General features: G+C 36.2%; 1 protein-coding gene across 6 annotated transcripts in view; it reads left to right on the forward strand.

The window, feature by feature from the left end:
• The window catches only part of Nak (Numb-associated kinase), a 52010-nt gene that overhangs the window by 19954 nt on the left and 12720 nt on the right, over positions 1-19336 (forward strand). For 4 of the 6 annotated variants that reach the window (XM_022066499.2, XM_022066496.2, XM_022066497.2 and 1 more), the window contains 3 exons: positions 16779-17027; positions 17427-17570; positions 18088-18934. In XM_022066499.2, coding sequence (XP_021922191.2) covers positions 16779-17027; positions 17427-17570; positions 18088-18934 — 1240 coding nt within the window. The remainder of the gene's footprint in view (positions 1-16778; positions 17028-17426; positions 17571-18087; positions 18935-19336) is intronic. The other 2 variants (XM_022066500.2, XM_022066503.2) reach the window with 2 other exon arrangements.

Raw genomic sequence — 19336 nt, forward strand, 5'->3', positions numbered from 1 at the left:
TCTGTATATATGGATTGCATGCAACAATAAAATCAACTTCTAAGAACTGGCCATTTCAGATTTTGACTAGCTTAGAGGAAGCTTCCATGACAGTTAACCTACTGCGGATGGAAGCCTAAGTTTATTTGATGATTTCTTATTTAAGAATGCCAATAAATCATCACAATATGAGGAAAACTGTTACATTTAACAGTGTAATGTGTGTGTGATTGAATAAGTTTCTGACAATGCCTATTATACTTGATTATTTTTGTTTTAGATATATCATATTTACTTCATTTGTTCCTGTAAGATTTTTATAGGATGTAAATTTTTTACACATTCAAGCATAATGTGGGGGAATTAAAATATTCCATGAAGCTTTATGGTATTTTAAATAATTTTGTGGGATTGTATCGTGCTACTTGTAAATATTTTGTTAGAGAAAATTTGTAATAACTATATAGTAATTTTAAAGTTATATTGTATTTCATTATATAATCAAACATGAAATGTATTTTGAATGTTTCGTTACTATCGTCACTCATGGATAGAAAATGTTCTGCACGTGCACAAACAACGCAGCCAAACTAGGCCTATGAGATGCTGTGAAAGGGAAAGAAAATTGCCATGTTTAGGTTCAGTTACTAGTAATATTTATCTTTTTTAGTATAATTAAATAAATATATTTATTTGTGGCTTAAAAATATTTTGATAATTTGTGGAGGTCTATGATGAGCGTCGTTATTTCCATACGAGGTAAATGCAGACTTGGGTATCATAAATTTGTTCTTAGTCAAATGATGGACATGTTGATCCTAATTGATATAACACTGTCCTTCCAAAATTATTTCAAGAAATAAATGTTTCTGCTCTTTGTTTTGCTCTTTATTTTCTGAAATATGCATATTTATTGTAAATTAACTTTTGATTGGAGACACTTGACTGAAAACCAAAGTTAAGTGATTAGCTTTTCTGTTTTGTATTCCTGAGTTATGAGGTTTATATCTCATCTCAGAAATTAGCTATCCTGAGTGATGTTTTGTGGTTTTCCTCAGGACATGCCAGGCTAGTGCCTTAAATTAGGCCATGACTGCTTCCTTCCACATTGTTTCTAGTTCATTATTCACTATTTGTTTCATCATTGATGCTCTTTACCTAAGCACCTGAAGTGCTATTAAATAAAGTAAGAATATTTAAATAAATAGAGAGACAGCTGAACTCTGTCACAGTGTTATTATAGTTTGAGTACTGTTATATTGTGGTGTATGAGGAAACTAACTTCATGATACAGGGTCTTTATTCAGCAGGTTAAGAAACAGTCCAGTAGCCAACCATTGAACTCCAATCCTGAGCTAATTAAATCCATTTTATATCTTCAAAACCTGTGTCACAAAAATGTATTCGTATTTCTCGAGTGGATTCTTTAGAGATTTTCCAGTTAAATTAAGTGACTGTTTCTTGTTTTATTTTGTGCATACTGCGTTTCCCACCCATCTCATTCTTTTTTTATTTCATCTTCCTAATAATTTTTGCAAAGAGCACAAATCGTGGACTTCCTCATGTAACTTCTCCTTTCTGTTGCTTTCTCCCTCTTACGTTCAAATTCCTTCATATGGCTTTACAGGCAATAGTGGCCGTGGGTGTAAAACATATTTATAAGCACCAGTTTCGAGTTTGTACTTTTGTGTAAAAAGTCTTGGGTTCATAATCAGATGTATTTAGTACAAATTTTTCTGTGTAGCTTCAAGATTTCTTACCTCTGACAAAGTCAAAACTTTGTGTTGGCCTATGCTTGGTTTTTGAGCCCCTAACTGTGGTATGGAATCAAAATTAGACTTAGATTCTCTTTCTCTGCTGGCCATTGTCTTCATTATGAATGTATCATTGGAATATCCTTGCCACTCAGAGATTAGAAAGGAGACATTAGAAAGAAATATGTTTTTGGTATCTTCGATGAGATTCCTTTCTGTGCTGTTCAGTTATCACTGATTGTCATTCAATTTTTGTTGCTTGGTAATGGGAGGTTTCTCATCAGTATTTTATCATGTGGGCTAATGATCACTTGAAACATGTTTTGAACATATCTGCATTGAAAATCTTCTATGGAACAAAACCACTGAGCAGAATACATGTTATTTAATTACAAGAAGCAAAATGACTTGAACTTGATGGTTTTGGGATCCAGTTGGTAATAAGTTACAAGCACTTTGCAAATGGTGACATCTGCAGTTGCCTTAAGCAGGTTTACGTACTACAAAATGAATAACGTGGAAAATGTAGAATGATTTATTTGTGGTCAATAATTTTATTTTATATGCTTTATCTCACTGCCAAGCCTAACGTGACTCAAAGATTGCAAAGGCTGTAACAGATACCTCCGAGGACGATGTGAGAAAAGTAAACTTGAAATAAAATTTGTTGAACAGTTGTGACATCTCTTTGTGTGTGTATTACTTGCAGTAGCAAGCCATCTTCAAGGCATTGGGCATATCAGGCTTTGCAAAACTTGCTTTGTGTGCTTGGTTGCTTAATTAGCAAAGCAAGGATAAAGTCTGGTGTATGTTAATGTGATTGTAGGAGGTGTGACTGGATATTATTTTAATTCTCTTATTTTATTTTTTTATGTATGAAGTTGATCTTTGTCAAGAAAGACTTCAAAAATTAAACCAACTTTATGTTGTTCATAACATATGATAGTTATACCACAAAGGAGGTAAAATGTTCCTTGAATTACTGTGCTATGCTGTTTTATATTGTAATTCTTGCTGTGCAATTTTAGTTTCATGTTTCACATGCAGATGATATACCAGGTGGTATAAAAATTATGTTTTTAAAAAAGAATGATAAAAGTGAACAGCTCTATGGATTTGAATGAAACGCACATGAATTGCGTAGACCTTACATAAGTATATGTAAAAGAGACTTGTTCAGTTTGGTTTATTTTTTTACACAGAGAAGTATTTTGCATTTTTGTTGTAAAAGAGGGTATTTAATTCATAATTCAAACATTTTTGTTAGAATCGGTGTTGAATAGGACCCAATTTTCTTGGATTATAGCTTGAGCCCATCTTTTCCACTGGTTGGTGGCTGATGGGATATTATCTTGTGACATGAAATGCAGCACTTAAGCATTTAATGCATAGAAATGAGAGAGAACTGTCAGTCCCCAGATAGTTACAAACAATAAAAAATTTGTAGCCTTTCGTATCAAAAGATAACATCGGAAAAGAGATTTGAGCCATAATTCATTATTATGTGGATTCTCTTCAACACTGATTGCAATTACTGATGTGATTGAACTGCAAATAAAATACGTGTTTTTTCAGAATGGAAAATATCTTTCTGTGTAACAGATCAGTAAACTGAATAAAGCTGTTTGTACATGGTGTTATGTTTGTTCTCTGCAATTTGCACGAGCTCCTTCAAATCCACAGAGCTATTTACTTTTATCATTTTTATGTAATTTTCTTTGTGGTACGAGGTATATACAGTGGAACCTCAATATACCGTGCCTTGTTATACCGCAGACTCGGATATCATGTCCCCCAATACGATTACATACATTTTACATGTAAGATTTGAGGTTTTCACAGCACTGAGTATGAAGATTTCTGGGTTGTTGCGCTGTGTAGTCTGGTCGATGTTAACCAACGTTTCAGAGGTCATACTGCCTCCGTCATCAGGGCGATGAAACGTTGGTTAACATCGACCAGACTACACAGCGCAACAACCCAGAAGACAGAAATCTTCATACTAATCGCCCTGATGATGGAGGAAGTATGACCTCTGAAACGTTGGTTAATATCGACCAGACTACACAGCGCAACAACCCAGAAGACAGAAAGCTTCATACTAATCGCCCTGATGATGGAGGAAGTATGACCTCTGAAACGTTGGTTAACATCGACCAGACTACACAGCGCAACAACCCAGAAGACAGAAATCTTCATACTAATCGCCCTGATGATGGAGGAAGTATGACCTCTGAAACGTTGGTTAGCATCGACCAGACTACACAGCGCAACAACCCAGAAGACAGATATCTTTATGTTTTACATGTTTCACATATAACGCAGGTAGCTTATAACATGGGTACTGAAGCTGTCTCCCGAAACCTGCGTTATGTCGAGGTTCCACTATATTCATTGTACACACACAATTGTAGTGCATAATTCTAGTCACTGTATATTCTGAATTTCAGTAACAGGTGATTGTATAAGTTAAGTGAGTTTTACTGGTCTATATGGAAGGCTTCTCTTTGTGTGTGTAAGGCCATTTATTGGTATTCTGTTCGCTGACAGCCGGTTGGACGACTTATTATTGCTTTCAAAAGTGTACATATTTTGTTTGTGGTATTTATCTGCTAAAAGAACGATTGGGCTTAATACTGGGAAGGATAGTGGTGGTGGTGGTGATACTAGATTTTATTTGAAGATTTCTGTCTTCTGGGTTGTTGCGCCGTGTAGTCTGGTCGATGTTAACCAACGTTTCAGAGGTCATACTGCCTCTGTCATCAGGGCGATGAATCTAACATCTGCCAGACTACACAGCGCAACAGCCCAGAAGACAGAAATCTTCATACTCACCGCTGTGAAAACCTCAAATCTTACATAGGTTTTGTTTGTTTGCCATTTTACAGTCCAGAACTCTTTCAGTGCCAAACTTGTTCATGTTTATTGGAATGTTTTGTGCTGTCTGCAACTAAAACCACATCATGTATTCAGTTCGAAGAGCTTATGATGAAAACATGTGATCAGATCACACGAGTTTGACAACTTATGATACCTAGGCATAGTTAACATTGGATCTTGTACTGAAGAGGTTACTCTCAAGGATAACTAATTCCTTGGAGCAGAGACCTCTTTTAGAAGCTGGTAGTTGCTCACCTGATCAGTTTTTCTGCCTTATGTAGAAACTAAAGTTTCTTTATCATGTTCTCAAGATCCCATCACTGAACTCTATCTTGAGCCATTTGAATCCATTTTACACGCTCTTACCTGATTTAAGTTTTATTATAATTTTGTCTACTCATCTATGCCCAAGTCTCTTTAAGTTGTATCTTATCTTCCTTGCCCATCTCTGTGAATTGATTACCTTGTTAATTGGTGAAGAGTATAAATTATGAAGCTCATCTATCCTCGTGGTAATCTTAAGGATACTGGTTAGCTTTTTACACTGAAGTAAGACATCGGTATATCCATATCAAAGTACACTCAGACTGTGGTTAGTTGTAAACAGAGTCTGTGTCTACTGTGCCATAATATTTCTAGAAGCACCGTCAACTTTTCTTTTAATTTGTGTACACAATATACTAGGATACAGTTCTTAACTAAAGTGTCTTTGTATACTGAAATACTAACAGATCATTGGACAGGGAATTAGGAAAAATATGACTGGATTATGGCATGTGGCACCATGTAGTCTGGTAGAAATGATTGATGTTTCAGAGATACTTAACTGTTTTTATTATCAGGGTGACATCAGTCAGTTTTATTAGACTATGTGGCAGAATATCCCAGAAGACAGTCACCATCATACTTGTTGTCATGAGAACCTGAAATCTCTCCTACAGAATTATGGTGCTTGAACAAAGCCATTATGATAGGGCCTTTTTTTCAGTCATTGCAGACTGCTGTAACGCTGGTTCATTTGATCTGAAAAGATTTGTCTGTGCACACTTCTTTTTTTTAACTTAACCACGGTGGTCTTAGTTTATTGTATTCATTCTGCTGTATGTGAGTGAACTTGTTAATGTACAAAGTGAATACTGGTCTCTTAAGCGGCCCATCCACGTACGAGTCTGGCTTGCGAGTCCAGCTTGGCTCGGGTTTCATTGTGGGTGGGGTGTCACGAGCCGAGTCTGCTATACATGTGTGGTGAAATTTATCTGAGCCCGGCTCACGAGTCAAGCTCGCCGAGCCAGACTCGTACGTGGATGGGCTGCTTTAGGCTCAAAGAGTCGTCTTACTGTATAGTAATGGCACTCATATTTCTTGCTTCCTTAATGTTTTGTTGTTATTGATGAATGAAGAAATGTGTGTGTATGTAGTGCGTATCGTTGTAGTTATACCAGGAGACATCCTGTAAATATCGTAAGGTCATACAGATAGCATTTTATCAGTGTTAGTCGCTACAGAAGCTTCAAGTCATACAGATATTGTAAATGATGTCAAGGAGACAGTGGTCTCTGTATAATGTTACATATTTTGTCACTTTTGTTCAACGAGATGGACTTACGCCATAATGATATATGTGATATATAAAGATTATATGAAATGACAGAATCATAAATACATTTAAGTTGGGAACAGTGCATATGTTATCACGTGTCTGTGAGTTAATTTTAAGTCGGTGGCTGATTCGTTGATATTTGATACTACAGTTGTACATAAATATATATATATATATACTGTTACAGACTTTGATGCGTGTGAAGATGACGTACTGGTGAAATTTTGTCGTCAGTATTTGATGGATTAATGATAATATGCTGTTCTAAGAATGATATTTGTGTGTAACAATTTTTGTTGTCATTTGCTCATGTAGTGCAATGCTGCCTTTCTTTCCAAATTATCCTTGCGCTTACATTTCTTTTTCTTCTGTTTTACATTTGATGTGGAGAAAATATTTGGTGCTAAATTAGTTTTATATTTGGAGAGAATTTCTGATGCTGCCGTCTGCTATGTACCGTGGCTTATCTAATGGGGAACATTAATTCAGGGCCTAAACGTAGATTTAGAATGATGTGCTTTGGTGTAGTTCTATGTTTCTCGACAGTTTCATCTTTCATTGCTGATGAAGCTTACAAAATATCCCTCAGACAAGAGCATTGTCACTTTCAAGCCCTTTGTAAAACTTGTGACATTTTAAGACTAACTTTCTGCTCCAGTTTTGGACAGATCCCACTCAATTTAAAATTCATGGATAGGAAATTTGAAATTGGTCTGGCAGTGTTTTATATCCAAATAAATGGGCCTCGGAGAGTATACTGTGTTAAACTCAGTTCTAAGTTTTGAAGCTCACATTTTGATTTGTTACTGGGGTAGTCGTATAGGTTTAAAACTGAAACAGTATAAATTGGACATGATGATATATTACAAGATAAAGTAAATAAACTTTGGAAGAATGGAATTTCAAATTTTATTGTGATGGTTCATTCCAGTGGCATAATTCACAAGAATCAAATACTTGTGCCTTTTATTTATCAGTTATCAGAATACTGGCACAAGAAAAATTTAAAATTCTTAGAGAATGCAGAAGCATGGCGCAGCTTACACCTCTGTTTCTTGTCACTGTGAAATTACTATAAACCATTGTTGCAATTGTTAATACAGAAGTTATGATGATGCTACTTCGGACATAGAACCATGCATTTTTGATGTGATTTTAATATTTACACTTTGTAACATGATGTAATGAATGTTACTCTCCTGATAGTAGCAATATGTTCCGTAAATGTTTCTGTACACTTTATTTTTCCTGTTACTCCAGTATTCATGTATCTTAAATATTCGTACCTCAGTATAATACAGGTAGCCCTCGATTTGCGCCAGTTCAGAATAACGCCGATTTTGAAACCAGAAAGTCAAAAAGTGAAAAAAATATATTTTACTATTATTTATAACGTTTTACAAAGTATCTCGTACTGATTCTTATACCAAATCGTAATTCTTACATTGCTGATTTTGAATAAAGGTTATAAATACAGTCATCTCTGCAATTACGTATGTTTCGTTAACGCGAATTTTCTCCAATGAGATCGATGAATCAGTAAAGGCTGTTTGTGAAATGCAAACTTTTGCATATGCGAGTTTGCGCTTATGCAACTTCATTCCTGACACTTTAAACTTTCAAAGGACTAATTTAATCTCTGCGGAGGTACGGGGGTTATTCTTACTACGTGATTTTCCAGAGGTCGTTGTCTTATGTGAATGCAACTATCGCATAACAGCAGAGATGACTGTACACATCAATCACATGAAAGAATCGCAGTCAATCGCAGGACCAACGAATTGCTGATTGTAAATGTATAAAATGTATTTTTTAAATTCCCTCTATTTTGTTTACGTTATTTCAGAGCTTTAAATGTAATGCCATTATATTACTCGTCAATGTTTGGGTGCCGGGAATGCATGTCATTGACTTCCCATTGATTTACATTATAAAAGTTTCAATTTACGCCGGTTCGTCTAGGAACTCATCCCCGGCGTAAATCGAGGGCTACCTGTACTTTTGAAGATACACACTTTAGTTCCCTATGAATCTGCCGCATTTATTCACATTTCTGTGTGCTGATGGGTTACTATGCATTCTTTGCACAGTGTGCATACAATGGACACAGACAAACCGATCTTTTCATGTCTGTCCACATATCAGCTTGAGAACAGCTGGATGGATTTTGATTAGATTTATTATTTACATTGTGCCATTGAAGGCTTCCCATTGTACTTTTTAATTTTCTACATTCATTAATAACAACATGGTGGGACACATTACAAGCTTTTGAGGTGGGAGCGCTACTAGCAGCACTTACTGTAGGCTCTTGAAATGGTATATGGTAGCACAACTTTGAAAAGTATGCTTTTTTTGTTTTTTAAGAATGTGATAATAAAGTATGGCCGATGCATGTAATCTGTATTTTGCTATCAGTTTGATGATAATGGCTAATGGACCATCAGAGGTAGGCAAGTAAAACTTATTTGGTATATAGATTGATCATGCATACAAAAACATACCTACAAATTTTGTATGTAATATTTTTATAGGTTAACAATTAAAACGATGTCATGTGTGTATATTTGAGGTTATGTTCAACAGATTTTATGTAAACAAAATTGGTACTTCTGTAATTTGTTCTTCTTAAAGAGAAAGCAAAAAAAAGGCTAATATTAATTTAAAAAATGACATTCAGTAAAGGTAATGGTGAAGTCCTTCGTACTTAAAACAGACCATGCTATGAAGACACGTATGTGAGTGGAAGTATACCATCATTCATTCTTGATCTTGGCACTAGATGGATTTAGTTAATCAACCTCATGCCCCAACCTCTTTATACTTGAGGAAAGAGACTTCATTACCCGTAGGAGTCTGGGTGGGTCTCAGACGTGGTCTGGATGTAGTAGTTACCTCTCTTGATCCTGTTGGGAATCAAACCCTAGTAGGACCATTCTGAATGCCAGGGTGCAAAGAATGCATGGAAACTATGTGTACTCGAAAGATTGCTTAAATGAAGTATATAAAGAGATATTTAACTGGGCTTGGAACTTAAGTTTTTTGTGTCTAAATACATTGTACTTACTTATCTAGTCAGTTTTCTTGTACCTAAATGTAGAGGTGCTGCAAGGAACTCTTAATTTTTCTTTTACCTTTTTGTTTTGACCTCATTCCAATTTGTTCTATTTCTTTTGAGTACCTTTGAACACACATTTTTCTTGGGTTTGTCTGGGTCTTCTCCTAGGTCTTCTTCCATGATTTCCTGCCTGTCTTCATTTACATAATGGGCATCATATTTGGGTGAGTGAGTGAGTGAAGTAGCATCCCATGTATCTAGTGTTTGCACTCGCTGGTCAGTTTATTTTCAATGAAAAGTGTAACTGTTTTGAGATGGATTGTAGTTTCCCAGGTTATCAGATATTGATATGAAATAAAACTTATAATATGAAGACTGTCTCCATCTGCATGTGTAAGAATAGATGGGATTTTTTTTATATACAAACATACACACACGCACACCTAAGGGAAAACAGAAACCAGCTAAGAATTCCATGAATGTGACAATGAGTGGCATGACGCAGCCTCCCATATTGCAGTTGGCAATTTGACTGTTTTGTACCACTCATTTTATTATTCCTTGCTGGTCTCCAGAATTTGAGTTTCATTCATTGTTTGTGTGGCAGATTGACTGAAAAGACTTCATTGCAGATAGTCGCCTTGAAAACTTAATATTTTTTACACTTTGAGGTGTTAATGAGCATATTATGTATAACATGTCTACTGTTAAACCTTGCATTACTGAGTGGAAGTGTAGTCAGTGCCCAAAGTGTGGACATGGTAGTGGAAGGTCTGCTGTCTTATAGAACAGATGCTTTTGCCTTCCCAGTTTACATTTAAAATTACAACAAATGGTGAGGCTACCATGGTGTAGGATCTTCCTTGAAGAGTTGATAGTTAACTCAGCTTTTCAAGAAATTCCCCACATTTATAAACCTGAAGATTCTTAACATCTTACAGAAGCCTGCCTTTGGATATTTTCCTGAACCTGTTGAATCTAGTCTTATGTTTTTACGCTATTTTCCAAATATTCATTTTTATTTTATCCTGTCATCTATACTTAGGCCTCCCAAGTGGTTTCTTATCATCAGATTTTCTAACCAAATTTCTGCTTGTAGTTTTCATTTCTTCCATGCATGCCACATGTCTTGCTTATCTCATACTCCTTTATTTTAACATTAACATAATTAGATGGGGATACAAATTATGAAAGTGTGCATCTTAGTTTTCACCATTGTATTGTTATTTCTGCTTTCTGGAGTCTGAGTAGCGACAGATTACTTTGACATTAAAGATACGCCTTTTAATATTTCCTGGCATATTCATTACCCTGGGATTGAACTTGGGCCTCTGTGATGAGAAACTTACATCTAAATGCTTGAGCTATGTTATAACCTGCTTATTGACTACTTTTGAATCCACTGCATTGAAACTTTGTGAATGTGAAGAATATTGTACCTTCATGAAGTTAAAAGACCACATTATATGCTGATCTTCTGTATCAGATATAAATGTAATTCCTCCCAGTGGATCTTATAATTTCAGAAGTGGGTTTTTATTACTCTTGCCTGATGGGCAGGGGCCAGAGTGGTCAAAATATACATAATATGAGAGACAAATTTGCATCACCATTTTGATACAAAGTTTTATTATAGATCAGGAATATGGTTAACAAAAAATTTACTCCTGACCAAAATGATGTTTTTATACTAATATAAGCTCATTATTAATTTTTACTTTCCATACATAGCAAAGGGAAAGTATTGTAATAAAAAAATGATTTTGGCAGATGCAAGTTTTGATGTTCTTAATAACCTTGTTTATTTTTGCATTTACTAAAACTGCATCTGCAACTGGTATGAGGAAGTGAAGCATGGCACACTCGAGAGTACGTTTACTGAATGCTTTAACACCTTAAAAACACCAGTCAGAAATTAGGATATATTGTCCAGATTAGTTATTGTTAATATTTTTTATGACTTTTGGTACATTTATAAAGTGTGTTCAGTCATTGTAAATAATTGTTAACTAATATGTTTGTGCTGTATAATTTTTCTTGTGAGGCTGTTGAGCCCATGTTCACTTTGAAATAACTCCATCTGGCCCCCAAGTAGAAATAGATGCCCACCCGTGTTCAAGATTCACTTTGACTTGAATGCATTTAGTATTTTGGATGTTCATGAAGTGAATTATAAGTAAGATGGTGGTTAGGATACTGGAAGGCGTAATTACTTTTTGTACAAAGGGCTGTAGACAGCTCATAATAACCTAACCTTACTAAGTCCATGGATGAGCCGGGATAGCTCAGTCAGTATAGTGACTAGCTACGGGCTGGGCGATTAGGGTTCGATCCCTGACGGGGGCAGAGGATTTTTCCTCTAGCCTCTGCGTCCAGACCGGCTCTGGGGCCCACCCAGCCTCCTCTACAATGGGTACCAGGGTCCTTTCCCAGGGGTAAAGCGTGGTCGGGGCGTGATGCTGACCACTCACCCCCATCTGGTGCCGAGGTCAAGAAAGAGTAGGAGCTATACCTCTACTCCCCCCAAGCGCCATTAGGCGTGTAGCGGGATGCTTTACTTTACTAAGTCCATGGTAATTTGATGATGACAAAGGATTGTGTTTTAAATATGTCTCAGTCACATCTTGATTGTTCCTTATTATGTCATATTACCGTGTAATAACAGTGATACTTCAAAGACTGATTTCAAAATGCTTCCACAGTTTGAGTGCTGACCATGCAGTCCTGCCAGATCATGTGTGATTGGCATATATTGTTGCATCACTTGCATAATATTATAAGTTTTGTCATTGGGAATATATTTTAATTGACACGAGTGTATTCTTGTGAGAAACTTTGTGCATAAATGCTTGTTCACAGTTGTAGTGTCAAGTCACATTTTACCCACTTTCAGATCTTTACACCAATTTGATCAAGAGAGATTTAATTGTTTTAGTATGGGTCAGATCTTCCTTTGCTTGAAGGCTGATGAACGTTTCCTTCAGTTTGTGTTATTCTTTGTAGTTCTGTAACAGTGAAACAATATTTCTTGTATTTGTACTGTATACCAGCTGACAGTAATTGAAATGTTCAAGCAGCTACTAACCACTGTGTCTATTTAACTACTTATGAATCATGCAAGTATTTCATATCTACTGTTACTTACACCATGCTTGAAATTAACATAACCTCACTTTATTGTTTTGTCCTGTCAGAAGTTGAGCTCATTGGGACTGAAAGTCGTCATGTTTCGTGCTTCTTGTTGCCATGTAAAGCATAATAGACTATGCAGAAATTTTTGGGTTGTTTCATAATAATTGGATAACAGAGGAGACCTCTGTGCCGATAACAAGAGGCAGAAGATATTAAAAATGAAATATTTTGTGTTGTGCCATCTTATAACTTGTGAAATACATGTAATATATAACCATCCTGGGATTGCCGGCTTCATCAGATTATGACAGCCGTAGCAGAACCTGCTGCAGCACGAGAAAATAGTTAAATGATTGATAGATCCCAGTGGTAAAAATATTAAATATTGTTTATTGTGAATGATGAATAAGGATTGAGATTTCTGTAGTAATTTAAATGTGTAAAGCTGACCAAAAGATTGCTTTATTCAGAATAAGGTTTCATGCAGTAATTGTGTGTACAGTGTGTTAGATGCTAGGCTGTGTGTGCCCATTTTTATTGAAAATATTTACATAAATAATTTAGAAGACTGTCTGAAAATAATTGCATAAATATTTTAACTCTTTTGCTGTGTAATTTTTGTTAGTACAAAATGTCTTGGCTGTAAGTAAATTTGAAAATCTTTTTTTAATTTTATTTTTTAGACTATTTATCATCCTTACATTTTCCCTAAGATTCAAAGTCTGCAAATAAGAATTTACTACTATCATCATCCGCTGTTTGTTTATACCTAAAAGTAGTTGTGGCTACCACTTAACAACTTGAAAAACGAAGCTATATATTGAAACATCTTATAAAAATTGTATTTAACATAGGCAAAAACTTCTGCATATATGTCAACATGTGTTACCCTTCCAGGAAAAAGATTGCTGCAGGGCCGGCGAGGTTCAAACTTGCAATAATGTGAGTTCCACAGAAACTGCCGACTAGGACTGGTATGCCTTTGTATTGCTGTGAACTTCTTAGCAAAAGAGTTAAAAGAAACTATCAAGATAATGCCACTGTGACCTGTAATATATTTCAGTTTAATACATTTGTAAGGAATGCAACAGCAGTATAGTTTTGCTTGAGAACCACTGAGCTAGACTGTCTGATGACGATTATAAAGCTAAGACCCTCGCTGCAACTGAGTGATGTATATGCTGTTGATCAATAATTTAAAAGCGTGTGTTTTTGTGGAAGACTTTGACTATTTTAAATGCATGCTGCAAATATTGTATGTAATTATGTGACTGAATTTAAAAAAGTGATTCCCTGTCCAGAATGTGAACTGGAACAGCCCTTATCAGAACTCTGCTTTATAAGAATACTTTGTTAATTTGGACGGATTTAAATTCAGTCTGTTCTAGTCAGGATTTCTCTCTATATATATCTTTCTTGATAATCTGTCTCATCAGTTGCACCATGTACAAGCAACTGCAATAAATGGCATTGCTCTCAAATTGATGGCGTCTTGTTATTTTCTTCTCTGTTTCTGATTAGGGGTGTTCCAGATGACAAGGTGGTGGTGGTTAGTTTTGGTATTTTGCAAGTACTGTTAGTTAGGCTTATGTTTTTGATTAACTAATTTAATGTTGTGTAGTGAATTATTGCTCCCACCTCTGTATTGAAACAACCCTGGTCAGAGTTAAAGAGATTTGAAACATGAAACAAATGTGGAGCAGTTTCTGGCAATCTGTCGTGTGGCTCATTATTATACCATTCGGATCTTGCCATACATTCAGCAGACTGCCTGTTTATTTTTACCCAAGGCACATGTTTTTACGATGATATTTTTGGACACTCCTTGAAATATTAATATTTGACTGAAATTTATTTTCTGCATGTTTCATGTACCGTACCCTGTAGGCACAGTCATCTGCCAAATGCGACAAACTGTAACAATAAATAGTACACTTCACAGCATTGGGAATGTCTGACCATGGGTTCTTAACAGAATAATTTCATCAGAAGTTTCAAATGATAGGTCTGAATATATTATGTATTAGTTTTGTTTATATTTTGATGCTGAAGCTAACTAAACCTTCCACGAGTTCTGTAACTGCTTATAGTAGTTTGTTGACTGTTTTTATAAAACCTGTCTAAGGACTTATGGCAAACCTAATATTTCTTATGGTAGTACATTTTAATTGCATGTAAAATAAACTAGAAGTAAGTCAAATTGTTGAGACAGTATAGTGACTAGCTACAGGCCAGGGACTGGGATTCGATTCTTATCTGTGGATAGGATTTCTCTCTTCACTGCTATGTCTAGGCCCCAGCCAGCCTCCTGTCCAATGGTTTTATGGGGGCTCTTTCCCTGTCTGGAATGTGAAGTAGACTACACCTCTGTTTGTTGCCAAGTTTAAGAATGAATAGAACTCAACTTGCAGTCCTCTGAATGCCTTCACAAAGTTGTGTTGTGGCAAAGGAAAACTTTGCTTTTTTGAAATAAATAGTACAGGACCATATTTGTTTCCATTTAACATTGAGAGAGCATTAACAGAAGTATGGATTTCCTTTTGCACTGAAGAGTAATGTCGATGGATTGTATAGGATCATTTATTGTCAGTAATGTTACTGTGAGTGTGCAGTGTTTTGTACAACATGCCAGAAACTCTCCATGTATCAAGCAGTTGTCAAAACCCCACAGATGTTTGCTTAGTATAAAAAAAATTTTGTCGTGACCATGCTGCATTAGAAAATTTAATTTATTAATGTAACATTTGTCATTCATTCATAGTTAAGACAGTAGCTATTTCTGCTGAACTCTGAACCTAGAGTTTATGTCTGCCTGTCACGCCCATGGGTCAAAATCTCATATTTCTATATGATAAAAGTACATTAGGATGTGTGAATGATCCTCAGTGATATCTCAGGTTAAACCAATGCCCCATTCAATATTCAAGCCACTTAACTTTGCTCGTGTCAGACACTGAAAATGCAGAATCTGATAGCAGCATGGTTATGACATTGCCAGTTTATTAACTAAGCATTTCTCTGATGTTTTGCTTTTGGCAATTGTATATGATGCACACTTGTAATGAACTAAATACCTAACCTAAGTCTATTCCATTTCTTTTCTGACTAATATGTCAGTGGTTCATCTTTGTTTTCACCATATTGTTGGCATGACATTTTTCCTTAATTTCTTGTTATATATCAGTGCAAATCTGAACTCGAACTCCCTGTCCTTCCTTATGATAGTACTACTATTGCAATGGGAAATTATTGATGATCTGATTTTGGAGTAGAATGGGTTTATATGCTATGACGAACAAGAATTTTAATTGTAATCTATGCAGCAGAAAATGATCATATTTTAAGTGCTACTGTGGATAAGTCGGAGTAACCATGAAGAATGTCATGACAGCAAGTCCCTGGCTGGGATACTGAAAATATTGAAACAGAAAGAACTAAGTTGGAGAACACAGACACATTATCTGGCATGGTGAATAATTTTCATAAAATAATAATCCATTTATGTTAATCATGTGCTGTGTTGTTTTAGTGACTAGCTATAGAATGAAAGGCTAGGGTTTGATTCCTGATAGAGATGGGGATTTTTCTGAGCTTTACATTTTACTAATTCCATGGTAGTGTAGGATATTCCATGAGTAGATGATTGTTTTTCTACCTGTCAAAAAATTCCCTATTATTGAATCCAAATATTTATACTTGACAATAAGAGGCCACCAATTGACATTGTCATTGACTAAATGAATCCTGTTACTGTAAGATGCAGAAATAGCGAGAACAGCTCAGTTACTAAAGTAGGTGAAGACAGGCTTGAAGGCTAGGGTTAGATTTTCAATAGGACAGGGACCTTTTTCTGCCAGCACATCCACACAGGCCCTGGGACTCACCCAGCCTCCCATCCAATGGTTACTGGAGACTTCTGTTCCTCTGGTTGTAAAGTGACTGAAGCAATCGCCACACCTAGTGCTAAAGTCTAGAATGTGTCAAGCTTCACCTCCATATCATCTGTATATCTTGGTGGTATGTTGCTTAAGAATAAATCTCAAAGTTCAAATTTAATGTCATTTTTACATTGCCACTTAGGCGAAGTGGTTTCCTCCATTGGGGTTTCGCCTCCTTGCTTGCTGTATGTTCACCCACCTCTTCCTTCTGAGCTGTCATGTTCACCTTTTAGTCTTATCGTTGTTACAAAAAAAAATTCTGTGTGAATGTTTAATTTGTTTTTAGTTGTTACAGATTAAATGTCCTCCAAACATTTAATGTGCTTAACTGTTTTTTAAAGTGAATTGTTGCTCACAGCATAATCTTAAAGTAATCCACATTTAGTAGTTTAGCAATTCTGATAAATGTGATATAGTGGAGAGTTTTGGAATTTCAGGTTACACAAAGTCTTCTGACTCAGTTCGAGTCAGTCATTGGATGATACAGAGGAGCAGGAATTCATCACCTGAGTTACTGGATGGTCCTGATAGAGAAGGGGTTACAACGACCTTAATTATAGGAAGTAATGGCACATCTCCACCATTTGTACGAGCCCCAGCTGAAGACCGATCAAAGTATGAGAAGCTGATACACGACTTCGAGGATGTTTCTTCAGATGACAGCCACACAAGTCAGCCAGAAGCTGGTAATGTATTTTGTTATTATTGCTCATTTCAGCCCTAATAATGGAGGCAGTGTTTTCATGTGAGATATTGACACAGAGGCAGAATATTGGCATAGCAACCCAGAAGATCATCCATCATTGTATAGATGTATAATTTTCTTTGTATACCTTATTGATGTTTAACATTACAGTGTTGATTGCATTGAAGATAATATGCTGAGTGGAGTTGTTGATTCTTGGATTATTTTAAAACACTTCCTAAAGTATATGTGCTGTATAGCATAGTCAGTAAATTGTGTTAAAATGTGTGGGGATGAAAAAGTATTGTTTATCTAATGTTCACAGTAGGGTGATTATTGGCTGACACAGCAAACTGACATATTTTCACTAACATTGAAAGGGTTCACGTTTATTCTACAGTTGGCAGCAAAGTACAAAGAAAACGGCATCGAGTACGAAGTAACTTGGCTGCTGTGGCTGATAGTAAGCTCAAGAAAGATGTTGCCACCACAAATCCGAATTCTGATCCAAAGTGTGGTGGTCATCTGTCTGATGACTCTATTGGTATGCTGTCTCTCTTAAACCCTGTCATGATTGGTTAATGTCTTTGTTAAATACCAAGTGATTCGGTCATAAAGTTGAGTGGTGATGAGTAACTCTTGGACCTAAGTTTTTATAGTGCATAAAGTTGTAAATTTAGACATTCAGAATCCAGATATTAATAAATTGCGCAGAATTTAGTATAATTGTATTTGTGTAGAATGTAGTCAATTATTTATATTCTTATTTTCTACTGTTAATGTGATTATATAAAAAGAATGAGATTGACAGTACAAACTTGTGGTGTGAAACTATAAGTTTATATCTTGCAGATTTACTGTTGTGCAGAGATTATTAACTAAATTGTATAATTATTAATTTATAATTCTTGATTCTTAACCTTGCCCTTGGTGGACTAGTGGTTAACCATTTCTAACCATACATAAAATATTTGTTGCTAATTGAGGCAATAATTAAAGTTCAGAAACTATTACATTCAGAGTTCGAGTGAATGCTATTTGTATTGTTATATGATGCACAGGATCGGCTAGTGACCTACGAGCTATGAATGAAGACGAAGCTCAAGTGGAAGGGGATGAGGAAGATAGACTCAACTGTAACCCAGAGCATCTTAATGATGAGACCATATCAGAAAGTATCATTACCTGTGGTTCTTCTGCTTACCATGCTGAGTGTGAGAGCTTAGCAACCCATGATGATGATGAAGATGATGGGAGACGCCGTCATAAGGTACCAACAAGTAAACGTGATGCTACTGCTAGTAGTCAACAGATTGTAGCGGAGGATGAGGTTGATATTAATGATGGCCATGATCTTCTGTTTGTGGGGCACCAGTATGGTGAGAAGCCGCTCCTTGCTGATGATGAATTGGACACTGATGATGATGGTGGCATGAGAAGTCCTTCTCCAGTTCATAATAGTTACTGGAGGCATCCTGTAGATGAAGAAGCAAATAAAGGAATGTCGTGGGAGAAAACCAGCCCTGGAAAAGATATTATTGTGGATGTATTTGCTTTGGCACCGTTCCAGAAACCAGCAGGGGGGTCTTCTAGGAGAAGTTCCAGCAGAGGAAGCAACAAAAAGGTTTTAGGGCATTACCAGAGTCGGAGCCAGCCAACTAGTCAGACTGTGTCCCCAATGGATATTCTTACAGGTGGATGCAAGTCATCACTACTTATCTCTGCTTCTCCTCTCTCTCACCCTATTACACCACCACAGGAGCCTTCTGTACCACTGCAGGATGCACCGTTGGTAGATTTGGGAGAACCATCTGCTTCAAACTCAAATGCATCAGTAGAGGCCAAGTGTGTTCCTGCTGTTGCACAGCATGAACTTGAAGAGGGCCCAAAGAACCTTCCTCAGCACAGGTATTTTTTTTTTGTCTTTAAATATCTGTGTGATTTTGTCTCCTGAAAACTCGTAGTTGGTCTAAACATTTGGGCTCTTGTATGTCTTTTGTACTCACAACATTACAAATGCACAGTGGGGAAATACGTGTTGACCAGCTTCTTGAAACCCAAACTGCATTCACTAAAACCCACAATAGGAACCAATCCTACTGCTACCTTAAACTGTGCTCTTTTATGTATATAAGACTTGTGAGACTAAATGGTAGGCTGTTGAACATTTTGAGTCCTACTCAAAGTATGAATGTTTGTAAAAAGGGAGGCGAAGTCAGTCGCCTACTTGTGGTGCCCCCTGTTCGCTAAAAACAACTGACACTTGTCGCCTTGTATATAGACTAATGACTGAGAGGCTTAAGTCTGGTG

This window comes from Zootermopsis nevadensis, unplaced genomic scaffold (assembly GCF_977971745.1).
Source record: "Zootermopsis nevadensis isolate Lab colony 2312 unplaced genomic scaffold, Znev_1.0 Znev_ptg000006l, whole genome shotgun sequence".
NCBI lineage: Eukaryota > Metazoa > Arthropoda > Insecta > Blattodea > Termopsidae > Zootermopsis > Zootermopsis nevadensis.